The 15,849-nt window shown below is 45.1% G+C and overlaps 1 protein-coding gene across 4 annotated transcripts in view; it reads right to left on the bottom strand.

The window, feature by feature from the left end:
* The window catches only part of SPTBN1 (spectrin beta, non-erythrocytic 1), a 116,927-nt gene that overhangs the window by 72,937 nt on the left and 28,141 nt on the right, over positions 1-15,849 (bottom strand). For all 4 annotated transcript variants that reach the window (XM_039569957.1, XM_039569958.1, XM_039569956.1 and 1 more), the window contains exon 2: positions 9,551-9,750. In XM_039569957.1, coding sequence (XP_039425891.1) covers positions 9,551-9,698 — 148 coding nt within the window. In that variant the 5' untranslated portion in view covers positions 9,699-9,750. The remainder of the gene's footprint in view (positions 1-9,550; positions 9,751-15,849) is intronic.

Here is a 15,849-nt window from a genome sequence, read left to right as displayed (position 1 = left end):
GAGTAAATAAAACACAAATGATTATCCACTTAGCCATAATGCAGAGTGTCCTAGATGACATGATCAGAGCTTTGCAAAGCCTCAAGGAGAATGAGAGGTTGATTACAGTAATATTATGAATGTACAAGTGACATTTAGAAACAGCTGCTTACCCCAGAACACAAACAGGTCTCTCCTGGGCTCTGTCTTTACGTGGTTCTGAAAATTGCTGCTGAAGTGAACGGGTTCTGACACAAAGGAAAAAACTAAAGTTTCTAAGGAAGAAACTAATGCTAGATCTAGCAAAATTACCTTCCAAATTCCTAATTATCAATGTTTCTAAGACAGAGCTTACAATAATTATGAGCCTGGTTAATCATCACACTTGTCTTTACTCTTTCTTGCTCCTGTAAATTCTCTAGTTGGTGGGTAACTAGAAAAAAAATTACAAGATAAAAAGGATGATTTATTAAACTAAAATGCCAGAGAAATCACGTAACATTTTGCTCCTCTCCTGAAGGAGGGTAAAGTTCCTACACATCCACTAAGTGCTACAATTAGGAACTGAAAACTCATTATCACACTTGCCTCCATCCTCACAGTAAAAACAGAACCTTTCCTTATATATTGAACCAAGGAGAGACAGGTTTTGCTGTGGATTGTTCTAGAATGTAATAGGAAATAATATTTTTACCCTATTTGACAATTTGCATAACATGAATCCTGAAGAGTTAGCTGGTTTCCCTCCAGTTTTTATCTAAGATGCTGGAACCAGGCAGCAGCAGCAGCCCACACACCAAGCACAAACGAGCTGCCAAGCTCATTACCTCTGCTGCAGGTATTGGAGGGAACAGAACCCTTCAGTTCCTAGCCTGCCGTGTGCTGCAACACTTGGTAACTGTCTCACAAGGAGGTGAAATAAATACAGGCAAACCAAGAGATCTCTCCAGTAACATTTCCATTGCAGAAAGTATCTCAATGTTTCTGTTTAAAGGGGATTTTAGGTCAGTGGCAACTACCCTGTGGTTGGGTCCTCCCAGTCCCTTCCAGACACATTCTCTGTGATTCACGTGGGCTTTGGGGAGCCAATGCAATCCAAAGGCAAGGAAAAGAGGCACATCAAAAAGCAGGAGACAAGGATTTTTATTACAGAAGGGTCTGTTTACATGTTTCCTTTTTGCCATGTCCAGGCTGGCCTTCCAGCACCTCCATTCGGAGGCCCAGGTACAAACCAGCTTTGGGCTCCAGGTGAATCTCTAGGTTGTGACATTTGAGACCAAAACCTTCGGGAATTTTCTCACAAACCAGGCCAGAATATCAATTTATTACTGAAACTGGGTCAGTTCCACCTGGTTTCAGGTTTCAGTTTACACAAGTCCCAGATTAACAGGAAAGTTGACATGACTTTTGTAACAGCATGTCCTTGCTAACTGCAGGAGTCGAACACCTGCCAGGAAGGCCAGCAGGGAAGAGCTACAGGAGGCATTTGCGGAACATTTCAGAAGAAATGATGGTTTCTGTTGGTTTGCATTCCAACCTGTACTGCTTCCCATATTCCATGAACTCACCCACACAGGGGAGTCAGCCCTGCAAAGTTGTAGCTACATTCCCAGGTTTTATTTGTTGCCCATGAAATGCACTTGGCTTGCTCCCTGACATAGATGGATAACCCTTACAAAACCTGTTCAAATCAAACACACTGCACGGGTACACACTTAAAATACTCACTGGTTGTGAAAATTTGTCATGAAAACACTTCTTCATTTTCATGCAGAAAATTCTTTTTTATGGGTTTTGATGTGCTTTTTCAGAAGCTGGGATTATTGTTGTTGCCTCTCCCTCCTTTCTCTTCCACCTGAATTGCACCTATGTTTATATGTATGGGAGAGAGACAGAGAAATTCCCACCCTCCTTTTTCTCTTCTTCCTTTTGCACCATTTTCTCTTTTTCTTTTCAGTCTGACCAGGAACACAGAAGATACACTGTTGCTACACCATAATCACTCAGGCATGACAATTCAATGTCCTGCTACTCTTGAGCAAAATGGAAATTGGGTGAAAACAAGCAGCAGAATACACAGATCTTTACAAATCTCCATAAGCCAGAGTATGTCCCCATCTGGAAACTGCCTCTCCCCACAAAAAGGCTTAGTGATCAATTGACAAGTATTAATCGTGTCCAATTCACAAAGTTATTGTTCCAGAGCAAACAACTTCATTTTTATAGGATGTATTGAAAAAGTAATATATTATCCAAATGGATGTACAAACACTGTCACTTGACACCCCTCTGCCTTCAAGGCTTAATAAAGGAAGAAAAACTTGAAAAAATCCTCATACAACATACACATACAAAGTGGTTGGCAAAAAAAAAAAAAAAAAGTAGTGATTGCCTTGCTCACTAGAAGAGCTCAAAACTGTTAGGAAGAATGCCGGAAACTAAAGAAGTGGAACTTAGAAATAGATTTTCATCGCCCTCTCTACGTGGCTGGTCCTCATCCCTATTCCTGTTCTTTTTGCCTCTTCCCGTCACGGAAATTCGTCTCCAGGCAATCTGGGTTTATATCTCTCCAGGATATTACCTCAAGATAAGAATCAAAGCGCTGATCTGAGGGAATGATTTCATCACTAATCTTTCCCCATTAGAAGAGCTCCAAGGTTAACAGAAATTAGTAAACATGTTTGAATCCTGCACTGAATTTCACTTTGCAGTGTGCTCTGTTAGACATTATTTATACTTCAGGGAGTGCTTTCAGGCAGTATCCCAGCAACAAATAGAAGGGAAAAATGCAAGGCACATGGCAGATTTGGCTGAATAAATAACATAAATACAGAAACATTGCTAGTTAGATGCTAAAGACATGAGACGAGAACATTCTCTTCTGCATACGCATTTTTTGTGGAAAGACTTCTTTTGAATTACAGACTCATGACTAGGTTTTGAAATTCATCCACAGCTAAGCTCACCCCTGTGAGAAGTCATAATTTAAAAAATATATACATATTGCCAATATTGGCATGTAGTTTCTATATAGAAAAAATCCTTCCCATTAAGATTATTCAGCATATTATTTTTCAAAAATTTTATTATCTCAGTGAAGGGTCTCATGGTTTCTCTGTATTAAATATCCCTCAAACATTGACTCCAATAGCAAAGAACATTTGTAGTCTTTTCAGTCTTCAGGTTCCCCACAAAGGGCCACTCCGGTCAGGTTCCCAGCTGCTGTAAGACAGCATGGCCTCAGAGAAGCCAGGGGAGAATGCAGTTTATACCAGGTGACAATCTGGCTGGGAGGTCTCCTCTAAATCATCAACTTCAGCATGATATTATCCCAGGCTTAAGTCAGTGCCTGGCTCAGCTCTCACTGACTCCATGGAGGGTGTCTCCCAGGGAGCATTTCTCCTTTCCCTGAGCAGCTGCTGCAGCCAGAGCTCTTTACTCCCATTCATGACTCCTGCCCTGCTGATGCTGAACACTGCCTCCCACTCAGCTCAGTGTTTTGGGACAGCCAAAGGTACGTCGCCTGGTACTCTTACTCTTCACTGATGCCATGGGGATGAATGGATGAGGAAAACCAGAGTAGACAGGAGAGCAGTGTGCTGTGCTGCTCTGGGAATGAAGGCATAGCTCCCACCTAAAATCAGTGTAAGGAAGCTCACTCTGGAAGTCAGTGCAGTGCCACGGTATCGAAAGGCCCAGGTATGACCATGCAGATTGACCTGCTGCAGGATTATCCCCGTGCACATTTCACGGGTAATATCCCAAAGGCAAATACACCTATGCACACAGAGTCAGCACATATACATCAGCTTTCCATTGGCTTCCTCTGGGTACAGATGGCTTTTTATATTTAAGCTTAACTAGAGCACGGAATTCTCTTGTACCTTATTTTGTTAAATTACTGAATTGCTGTCCAAGCACAGAGTCCTCTGTGCATAGGGACTGGCGTATGCCTGGAGCTCTCCGCAAGGAACTGTGAGAAGCAGATATGGCCCTGTATTCCAGCCCAGGAGCTTAATGCACAGGAATCCAAAGATCCAGGGATCAATCAACACAGGCTCATGCTGGCAAGATGCTGGGCTCTCCTGCATACGTGTCCAACTCGACAGTGTTTAGTCCTGAAGGGATTTCAGCGAAGACGTAAAATGACGGCAGCATTCAGACTTTCCAGAGTGGGGCTGCCAGAACTGCTCCTATCCTGCTCCGTCCCCAAAGAAACAAAAAGCCTATTTTTCCAGCCCCAGCTCATCCTGCCTGAACAATGTGTGCCACATTACAGCCCTTCACCAGGATGCAACCACTGTCATGCACCACTCTGTTACTAAGTACTCATAAATCCTGTCCATGGAGCAGAAAAGCACGCGTGATTCCAGACAAGTCCTAAGGTACATGCGGCAGGACTTCTTTTCAGCAGCTTGGCTCTGTACTCAAGAGGCTACACGGGACCACGGATCTAATCAGACTACCAAGAACCTGACTTACACCTCCATGTAGTTTTCAACACCACTTCTTTGATTCTGAAGAGAGAGGGCAAACCGCCAAACCATGCCCAGCTGATACCAAAAATCCTGTTGTTACAGCAGTAAGATACAAATGACCTGTGTACCAAGTTACATTTTCGATCACGGAATACATTGTTTGCTTCTGCTTGGGAGTTATTTTATGTTTCACAGACACACTGGCTCTTCTTTTTGGGTCAGTCTACTGATAATCTTTAAAAATAAACCCACTAAGAAGAAAGTATTATTTATCAACTGGTTTTTGCTATCTGCTTTAGAAACAGTTCTCCAGAGCAACTTTAAAAGCCAAGGCCTTAATGCACAGTGACAGATGGCCTGAGCTTTTCCTCTCTCTCTGGTAAGAGTACAGTGTGCATCAGCAGTCCCAGCCAGCACCACAGGTGACATGTGGCAATACAGCAGCCTCTCTGCTGCCCTGCTCCTTCTCTTCATGCCTGCATGACACACAACACACCAAATGACACTGCTGCTCCTAACACCTGCCCCTATGGATTCTGGGAAGGTTAGAACAACAGGAGAAATTGTTCCAGAAGTAAAATCCAGAAGGAAAGCATTGGATGAGCTCAACATTTGGAAAAGCTTTTCTTGAAATAATTCCATCAACTTTTATCTGAGCAAAACAAGATTTTTCAAAATAAGCTCTTTCATGCTCATCTGGGTACGCCTGCATTAAGCCTGTGGCTGCTAAACAAACCCACGGGCTGATAACCATCTCTGCCACACCAGTGCAGAGCAGATTCCACTGCTCTAAGGTTTTTATTTCTGTTTAGTCTCAAGTGAATCTTTCACATGCCCTTCCAAGTTGATTTGTGAGCACCACTATACTCTTTCCTTAACGCCTGCTGCTATTAAAATTAGTGACTGATTTTTAAGCGCTGGATAGCTCAGGTGCAGGATACTCAGGAAACACCCTGCAAGAGCTTATTCTCAGTATGCTCTTTCAAAGCCAAGAATAAATCCAAAGTGTATTCTCTCAAGCTCTGAATCACTGTACTTTGCCCTTTTTTATTGGTTTGAGACCTGAAACTTCATTCTGCATGCTCAAAGTGAAACAGAAATTTTGCTATGAGAAAGATGCTTGACAGCAGGGCCAGGCAGGTGTGTGATACCTGGAGAGTACTAGAAGCAGAATCTTCCTTTTCACATCTTTGTGGGGTTGTTCTGCTGACTTTTTGCACTGGAGCTGTGGGGCGAATGGCTCAAATATCAGGACCACAAGGGGCTAATTAGCCCCACGTAAGGAACCCAGAACTTTCCCAGTGGAAGTTTTCCCTGATTTTTTCAACCTTATGAAATGGCTATTCCACTATATTACAAAGAAAAATTTTTCAATAGCGTAACTTCAGGAACAATTTCAATGCTTTTCCCCCTCTTGCTGCTGGGAGCATGTAAGTTACTGGCATGAATGACAAGCCTATTTTGGGCAACTAAGGAAAGCTGTACGACAAATGCAGCCTCCTGGCTTGCCCAGTAAGGCTCATGAACACCACATCATGCAACACCAGTGAGTGCCCCAACCTAGGCATGGCCACTTGGGTGAAGCTGGAAAAGGAATGCACAGCTCCTCCTGCCCACACTAGGAAACTCCTTTCATTTCATAAACTTTGAAACTGGTTTTAATTCATGGGCCAGACAGCTGAGTCACAGACCTTCCGGTCACTTGCATGAACCCAGAGGATAAAAGGGCGAAATACAAATGAGCAGAAAAGCGAGTAACTGTAGCCAAGATTAATATTGAATTAGCTAACTGAAGAAATGGAAAGTTTTGGAGGTGACAACTCTCACACTACCTGAAAACAGCACCTAAGCTGGCAAGCATGGCACACTTGAATGTCACAGCCCAAAGGCTGAGTGTGAAAAATTCTGCTGAACAACTGAACTGTTTCTTAAGATTTTTGCAAGAGCTTCATGCACCAAGCAGCTGCACAACAAATCTTGTTAGCTAATGGTCCTAGATAGACGAAATCCAACCCTTGAGGATTTGTGAATGAAGAATCTTGCCCAAACACGATATCTTTTTGGCTCCTACAGAGCAGGTAGAATTACCTGGTCTTCCAGCAAGACCTTCCAAAGAACCACGGAGAACAAGGACGGGTGAAAGATGATTTCCTACAGTGGGATACCTTACTTGGCGAAGAACGGATCAGTTACCTTCTTCTCATATCAGATGCAGAGTGAGTTAGTTCAACATGATTGGCAACCAATCTGGCTGCATATCCCTTCAAATCTGGATTCTGATTGAAAGTTGTGTTCCCAGATGATTTCTTGGTTTTAAACTGAAACAACCCTTCGCATTCTGGTTTTCATGGTACACAGACCACTTTAATAACATCAGCTATCTGCTGCTATGCTAACAGTGGTTTTCTACTATTATTATATCATACCTGCTTTACTTGAGCTTTTCTCCAGGACATTGTTCCAATCACAGATTATTCTGACCACCACCTCCTGCCTTTGCTGTTTAAATATTTCAATATCCTGATGGAATGTGGGGCCATCAGGATTCTTACTACAGTGGAGTATCAGACTCTACCTACAAACCTCACTTATTTCCTCACTCTTTACCTTACTTTACCTTAAAGGAAGTAAGTTTCGCTTCAATTACAGTCAAGCAGAATGAACACGAGATAGAAGCTCTGCCAAAGAGGCACTTCACAGCTTGTGGAAGAGGATGAAAAGAAGATGCCTGCACCAGCAGAGTACACAGCCATTAGTCATGCAGTGTAACATGCCCACAGCTGTTCTACTTTGGAGTACAGCAGCTTGCATCTTGGAGATGAAAAATAAGGAACCAGTGCCTGGTGTGCTCATTTGAAACCTTTCTCATTAGGACAAGGGGATAATGAAGCATGAACGTTTCATAGACTGAAAGACATTGATAGTCTTGTTATATCGTGTCACTTACACACTGCCAGTGTGGGACAGCCACGGACAGTCTTTAGATACAAACCCATCCATGACCTCTGGAGAGAGAAATGCTATTGTCAGAAGGTGGCCAGTCCTGGAGATGCGGGAAGGTGCTCGTGCCCCACAAAGAGCCAGCGCTCACCCAAGTCACGCTGGAGTGTTATTCAGCAAACCCAGACCCCAAAGGTGGCACACAGCTACTTCTGCTTCAGAGCAGTGAAGTTCACCCAGAGGAAGGTGATGGTGCAACAGCTGGTCCAATGCAGGGGTTGCAGGGCCCAGAAGGACCTCCTGACATCCCCCAGCTGACTGTGTGAGCACCAGACTTTCACCCAGTGGTCATTGTGCCCGGTCCCGTGACACGCAGCTGAATCAGAGAACACCTTTCCAGAAAGGGCCTGTCTCCACAGAAAGAGGACAATGACAGAGATTGCTGCCAGCCCAGCTCCAGGCTGCAGCTGTTAAAAACCTGCCAGTGCCTTTCTGGGGAGATGAAAGGGAAGATTATCCACCAGGCACCATATCTGAAAACATATGTTGAACAGTGCCAGGAGTACCACAGCTCAGCCTTTAACCATAACCTTGGATTCGAAATACAAACCTCTCCTCGCTCCTCTCTCCCTGCACCATGATTAAGCTTTCAAGCAGTGCTGCAGCAATGCAGGATGCTAAGCCAAGTTTTGGCAGCACACAGCATTCTCAGCACCAACCATAGAGAATTACAGGTATGGAAATGTATCAAATCAAAATAACTACAAGTAATGCTTATTCAGAAGAAAAATAAATACACCATACTGTGGGAAAATGTTTAAATAGCTGAATCGAATCTTCAGCAAAATTATTTGCTTTGACATTGGTATGTGTTTTAGGCCAGCTAAATAATTTAAGTACTTTCCTTACATTACTTCTCCTTGAAATAAGAGTTTCATGTTTATTATTCATTACTCAGGTGGGGAGCTCTGCTTGCTATAAAAGTAAGTGGAACAAGCAGTTGCAGTAAGGTGAGATCTGGGACCCAAACACGGCTCATGAGCTTTGTACTAAAAGCATTTCCCACCCAAGGAACAGGATACAACCTACAACCACTAATGTGGCAGGAGTAAAACACAGTTTCTTCCTCAAACAAGAGTAAACTATTAAAATAAAGCAACCCAAGCTGAGATTCATTTTGTCTATCACCACAGGTACCAGCAGGCTCTTTCTGACCCCACTCAGCACAGCCCCGCCCAGGTAAGGCATTTTCCCTGTCATTCCAAATGCACACCGTGATGGGAACTGCTGTAATTAAAGGCAGCAAAATTTAACACACATCCCCTCTCTGTGAGCAGTTCCACTAAGTCAATAGCATTACTATCCCCAGGAAGAGTTATGTGATCTGCTCTCTGCCCACCTGCATGAACTACTTCATTTCCCTGTTGCTGAGCTCCGCACCTGATCCTGCCCTATACCTGAGATGTAGCAGTGTTCTGCATCTAATGCATCCCCGTGGCCGGAGCGGAGAGGAGAAAGGGCACGGTGCACTCTGGACCCAGCCCCATTGGAATCACAAATGGAACAGGTGATACTTTTGTCTCAGTGCAGCTGATTTAATAAACCTGTCCCAACACCTTATGAAATGTCAGGTTTAAAACCATCCCTGCAGCTCAGATTTCACCAGCAGAGTGCTCAGCATATTTTTGAGCTATTTTCTATGTCTTTCCCATACTGCCAAGGCATTTTCCTCAGAGGTCAGAAATGTGGGCATGCTACCATAAAAGTCAGGAAATCATTTACAGAATGCATAAAAATTGCTTTGCAGGGCAGTGACTCAGAGCTGAGAGGACATGACATAATCTCTTTGCTCTATAAACAAACGTGGTTAATGCATAGCCTTTAATACGCAATAATCAAACGTTTCAAACAAGAAAAGATCCAACCCAGTTTCATTTCTCTGCTGATGACAGTGGAATTCAGCAGAAGACAGCAAGTATTCAGAAAGAATGTATAGTCCCATCATTCATTACTACATGACAACTACCTTCACCTGCCACATTCCTCCTTTCCAGGACAAGTGAGATGGTTCACACACATCCAGATAGAGGTATTTTGAAGAAGAGTTTAGTTATCCATCTATATTTTTTTCCAGATCTGAGGTCAGTGCTTACCAGCCAAAGCCTTGATGCGGGAGCGCTCAAAGAGCCGAGCAGAACTGTTCTCATTGTCCCAGTCGTCGACATCCCAGCGGTTGTTGACGTCGCTGTACTGCTGTTGGATTTCGATGTTGTCGTAATCTGTCGCTACCGTTGTCGTCATCCTGAGTCTTCTCCTTAGCCTCTCCTCACCATCAGATTCTTCTTAAAACCCTCTGCCAAAGAAAAACACATAAAAATAATCATTTAGATGATATGTATATACTGGAAGAAAGCCAGAAAGGTCAAGCTCAGGAGTTCTGGTTTCAAAAATCAGTGATTTTTACTTGAAGCATAAGCTCAAGAACAGGTGAGATACCAACCACTCCTTCAGAGAACAAATATTCTTTAAAAATTAAGTGCTTTAGCAAAGGCAGTAGCTTTGCTGCATGCACACATCCAAAATTGTCATGTTCAGCTCCACAAAGAGGAACACGGATGGAATGGTGCAGTAAAACAGTTTCACAATTGTCATTTTCAAAAGCAGACCATTGGCTTTAGAGTTCTGTAAGTGTTGGCTATAGCATATGGAGCTGTGGATAACCCATCTAAGAAAAACCTCAAGCACAAAGATGACCTCAATACCTTTACAAAATGGTGCAAATACTGATGGAAAAAAAATGCAGATTCTTAAAAAGCCACATAAGCATTTGACAAGAAAAAGCCTTTTAACATGAGTCTGAAGAAATACTTATGTCTCCACATGCAAATACTGACTTTGTGACTGGTCCTGGAAATTTATTTATGAACTAATCCAGATAAAACCAACTAAATGATGCATTACTTTGAACTCTCCGCAGGAACAACATGGCACCCACCAACGCAACCCTTGGGGTGAGGCTCTCCTCTTTCAGGGTGCTGTTTGCATATTTATTCTGTTTTCTGATTAGGATTTGCAAGTATTTATCAGTACTAGATATAAGAGAGGCAGACACCTCTGGAGGAGGAGGAGGGGGGAGGTTATGCACGGCTGTGAGCTCAGCTGGAATAGTACTGAGCATCCTCTTTACCAGTCAGTGCTCAGAGAGACCTGGAGGAGCACAGGGTGCTCCTCAGAAACACCAAAACACACAGTTCACCTTTGCAAAACGCAATAATTACCAGAAACGCAGTTATATACATGGGCAAGGGGGGAGCCAGGGGGCCGCCCTTTTACCTGGGCGGGGCGCGCGCTCCCCTCACGGCGCCCCGTCCGCGGCCTCTCTCGTCTTTTCTCTCTTTTAGCTCACTTTCTTATTTGAAATTTTCTTAAAAAACAAAAAAAAAACAAAAAAAAAACAAAAAAAAAAACCAAAAAAACCAGCCACAAAGCCGCCCTCCCGGGCAGCCCGGAGCGCAGGGCGGGGCCGCGGCCGCCCCTCAGGCTGGGGCCGAGCCCGCCCTCCCCACGGCGGGGCCGGGGCCGCCCCTCACGGCCCTCCCCGCCCGCCGCGCTGGCGCCACCTGCCGGCCCGGCCCCCGCCGGCGCCCGCATGTCGCGACATCAGTCCGCCTCGCGGGCGACAGACGGCGCGGCTGCCGCGGCTCACCAGCGGCGTTAATTCACCGTCCGGGCCCGGGATATCAGAGCCGGCTGGTTGTCCCCCGTCCCCACCCCACGGCAGGTCCGTCCCGTGTTTCCGCGCGGACAAATCCCGGCGTTTGGCGCAGAAATGGGAACGGAGCCGCGCTGGGGCGGCTGTTACATAAGGAGCTGTCACCGAAGGCTGAGTGCGAGTATTCAACCTTCACGAAAGGTGGGAAGGAATCGCTTTAGTCACGGGAAGCTGCCAACAGAGCGAGGGAACGCGGGGAGAACCGGCTCTGGGGAAGGTCGTGGGGACGACGCTCCCGCGGCGCATCCCGCAGGAGCCGGGCCATGGATCAGCCGCTGCGGCCGGATCCTGCCACTAGGAACAAGCAAAAGCATGGAGCAAAGACAGGGGCAAGGATTAAATCCCACTCGGAGCGTTTCTGCACAGCACTCCCCAGCTGATCCTCACTGAGCATCAGGCCTAGACAAAAACCTCCCATTGATCCCTGCACACAGGCTGAAATCAGGGTTAATTCCAATTAAATCCACGGAGCAACCAGGGTATAAACAACGAGTGGGAACAGGCTGATAGACAGCATCATTTTCCATCTTTTCTATATTCACCAGTGCTCAAGGAAGAGAAGATGTGCCACTGGAAAAGCTGCAGCTCCAACTGTAAAAATAAAAGCAGTGACCGCAAAATCGGGATGAAGTGACATGTAATTTAATATAGATGGAACAAGCCATGGGATTTAATTTATTTCTGTGTCACTGCTGTTTAGAAACACACACAACTCGATCCAGAATAAATTCAACTCTAACTTGTGCTTTATCTCTTCTCCCACTCTGAGCAACATACAAGCAAAATCTATCCCAGATAAAGCTAAATTGAGCATGAAATGGCCTGTTATCCTACACCTATAGGGCTGGAAAACCTGCATCCTTGTTCTGATTCTAATAAAAGCAGTGCCTCGCTCCCTGACATCAGGCTCCCTTTTCTGGGATGCGGCTCCCCGCCACAGGGAAGGTGGAGTGGGGGAGCAGAAAAACGCTGCAGGGATAAAAATAAGCACCTTGCAGCAAAGCGAGGTGAGGAGAACACAACGGAATTCTGATTCCAGAGACAGCTAGAGTGTGCAGCCACCGCCTCCAGGCCCTGCTGGAAAACAGCTTTTCTTGAGTCCTGCTGCAGCTCTGATCCAGCACAACCCGCTGGTGCCTCCGGGAACAGGGAGGGAAGATAAACACGAGCCCCGGCAGAAAACTCCAGGCTCCTGACTGCAGGGATGGAGGTCCTGCAGCTGGGACGAGATACAGCAGCACATCTTGTGTCTGCGTTAAGGGTGTCCCAATCTGACATGAATAACACCAACAACTGCCCAGGGAGTAACAGGGGAAATGGTTTGGAATTTTCCTGGAGCCCTTAATGTAGCCAAGTTCATTGTTAATGACCTTGAATGTAATCCACCCGTGAAATCAGCGCTGCACTTGAAGGACCACGCTGAAAACCCTCTGTGTGTGTGTGTAGCACACGCATACACGTAACACACGTATATTTACAGATTTATTTTAAGCCTCTGCACAAAGCACCCACCAACACCCACAGAGAGATCACCATGGAGCACAGGGACAGAGGGAAGCCCACTTTCCAGCAGGAACAAGAACAACCTTTGTCACTTAAACATCCTGGCCTGGCTTTAAGCTGAAATACCCCTCTAATAAAGGAATGGTGTTTTCTGCAGAGAGCCAGCAGTGACAGGAATTTCAGCTGCCAACATCCCGAGCAGCATCCTGCAAGCCAACCACTCTTAGGATTGGATAAACACAAGGCATTTCAGAAATGGCAGGTCACAGTTTCATTACCAACCACAATACAGACTCACTCTAGGATGTCATACAGGACTTAAAACCAGAGAAAGCAGGCACTCGGATTTCTCAGTTAGTCCACGCCCTCTTAAACTCATCTGCCAGTGCTGTGGGCACCTGGCTTGGAGATGTTAGCAGGCAATTCCAGGGATAAGAAGGCACAGGAGTGAATTAATAAATAGCATGGAACTACTCCAGGCCCTGATTCTGCAGGCCCACCACAATAGGTCAAGAAAGATCTGAAAATTCCCAAACTTCTTCCTCAATGATAAAATATAACTCTGTTGCCTTCTGCGGTGGGTACCATGCTAGACAACCTCATGAGACAAAAGAGATCAAACCACTTCATTTCAAAGCATTCCTTAAAACCTATTGCATAATCTGAGGGTGGGGGGTTGGCATTATCTTCAAAAAGAAGAAATCGCTTGAAGAAAAAAATCAGCTACCAGGAAGAGCGTTTTCTCAGACAGTTTTCAAAGGCCACATCCAGGGGTCAGACCTTTCGCATTTACTTTCATAAATAGCCCAGATTCTGCTCTGTTTGTTTCTCAGATAATAGAAAATAAACAGTTTTATTCGGCCCATCTGAAGAATGAATTCATTTTAAAAAAATTCATTGGCTACTCTTAAATGCAATAATGTAATTCACTAAACAGGCTATGACTACAATCCCTGAAATTCTGCCATAACCACACATCTGGAATTACTTCCTAATAGTTACATTTATCTTTAAAGTAAACATTGCTTTTTCAAGAGTTACTATTCTTCCAGGAAACATGCTAAGCTGCAGTTAGATTCTTGTTACTCTTACTAAGGATTGTCAAGAGGTTTTTATGGTGTTGTGATTGAAAAAAATATAGTTTGAACAGCAATCCCCAAATGGTCTCATGGCTTATGTAAATAGACTGTTCCTTGGCTAACTCACAGCTCAACCTATTGCAGCCCTCCTGGCGTTAAAGATAAATTGTAAATTCATCTTTAACTCCCACTGAATGCGCAACAGGACTGAAAAGGGGACACAGACACTCGCATCTCCAGGTCACCAGAGCACATGGGTCTGGTGACAAGCATGGACACAACCACTGTGACAAAGAGAATAGTGTCCTGATCCCACAGATCAGATATGTACCTCCAAGAAACCAAAATTACACACTGCCTCCTTTCTGGTAGCCCTCTGAAACCAAGGCTGGACGAGCACAGAAAGCAATTCCATTACCCTCTTTGCAGGATACTTTCCCTCCCAGTCGGTCCTTCTCCCCTACTGATGGCTCAGACCATCTCACCAGTCCAGCTCTTCACTTTAGAGCAATGATTATTACTAAAAAGAGGGAAATTTAGATAAAATGTAACCAAAGTTTGCATTTATTCTGAGCAACATTCAGCTTCCTTCTAACAGCAGCACAACAGACATTTAATGATTTTTAAAATGTCATTTTAAGCCAATATTTAAACTGGAAAATGGAAGTTCCTCTGAACTCTCGGGGTCCACTCACATCTTGTCATCCCAACAGAGTGAGATTCTCACCCTAAGCTTCAACAGAGAGGAAAGTGGCCTGGTCAGAGGTCAATAGGGGCACCTTGGGAGAGGCTCAGGGCTGGATGCCAAATGAACATACACATCAAACACCCCCACAGGCCAAACTCTGCAAGTATTTACAAAACACTGTGTAGAAACTCAAGAGTTGTACAGAACCCTTGGATTGAGAAGCCGAAGTCCTGAGCATAAAGCTTAGAAAGACTGGAAAGTGCATCTCCCCATCCCAGCCATTTCTCAGCCTGAAGCCCAAGGAGGTGTTTCCAGCCTCTCTCCCTGCTCAGCCCCTGTGTCGCTGAACTGCAGCACATTCCAGGGACAGGAGCTCCCCTGTCCTGACAGGGCAGCGAGGGCAGCACACTCACTTGTGTTCTGGCTTGTTGTTTCAGCTGCTGAACCAATCCCAAAATAATAAAGGCGGTAACTCAGCAAGGCTGTAACTCCCCTGACCTCCAATATCCCCTCTCCCAATCCCATCTTTCCTTCCACAAACAGAACCACACTGTTTCTGCATCTTCCAACCCAAGAGTGCTCCATGCGTTTGTCTTTGCTTCCCAAACCAACCCACTTTGTGGTGCTGACTCCTCTGGCTGTCCATGCTCCAGGACGTGGAGCCTGACAGCCCAAAGCACCCTGAAATGTCACAGCAAAGGGGGACAGGCTGTGCTACCAAATGCCACAATCAGCGTGTGGGGCACTTCAGGAATGCACAAACAAGGCAAGACTGAAGCCTCTTTATCCCCAATACAGGCTGGGAAAGCGTGCAAAGGTCACTAAAATGAGGCAGCCCATCTTTCACGAGGGAGGTCTGCTTCCCACATCTCAGATAACGCATCACTCCAAAAACCAGGCAGTTAAGAGTGGATTCCAGGCTCTTGTTTTCCTTCTGAGGACCCCAGGATATCACACTCTAGCTGGGAGATGGGTACATAAATAAATAAGCACTGAAACAACTTCAGAAAGTGTTTGTGCTGCTCCCTGAAAACAGACACAGCCTCACTGTACTGGAGCCCCCAGTGCTGTCAGCAGGGGTGACTGGTGCACACCCAGCACCACATGCCCCACACAGGACAAGCATTCCAACAACCAAGCACAGTCAAGGGCACCAAGGGCACGGAGAAACTCAAAACGACTGAAAATAGGTTATTTAAAAACATCAATCTCTAATTTCAAATCCTTCAGTTCCAGCACAGACCATTAAAACCTTCTGGTCTGATTCTGTCTACTCTTAGAGCAACAAAGTCTCACCCAGTTTCTCATCCATCACCCAGCAGATCTGGACTCCAATATTTTATCCTGAAGACTCCAGAATAATTTAATTTATATATATGTGGTCCAAATTTGCCCTCTGTAATCTGAGAT

The sequence above is a fragment of the Corvus cornix genome, chromosome 3 (assembly GCF_000738735.6).
Source record: "Corvus cornix cornix isolate S_Up_H32 chromosome 3, ASM73873v5, whole genome shotgun sequence".
Classification (NCBI taxonomy): domain Eukaryota; kingdom Metazoa; phylum Chordata; class Aves; order Passeriformes; family Corvidae; genus Corvus; species Corvus cornix.
Note: the sequence above shows the minus strand (reverse complement) of the source record. Positions and strands in the feature narration are given on the sequence as shown.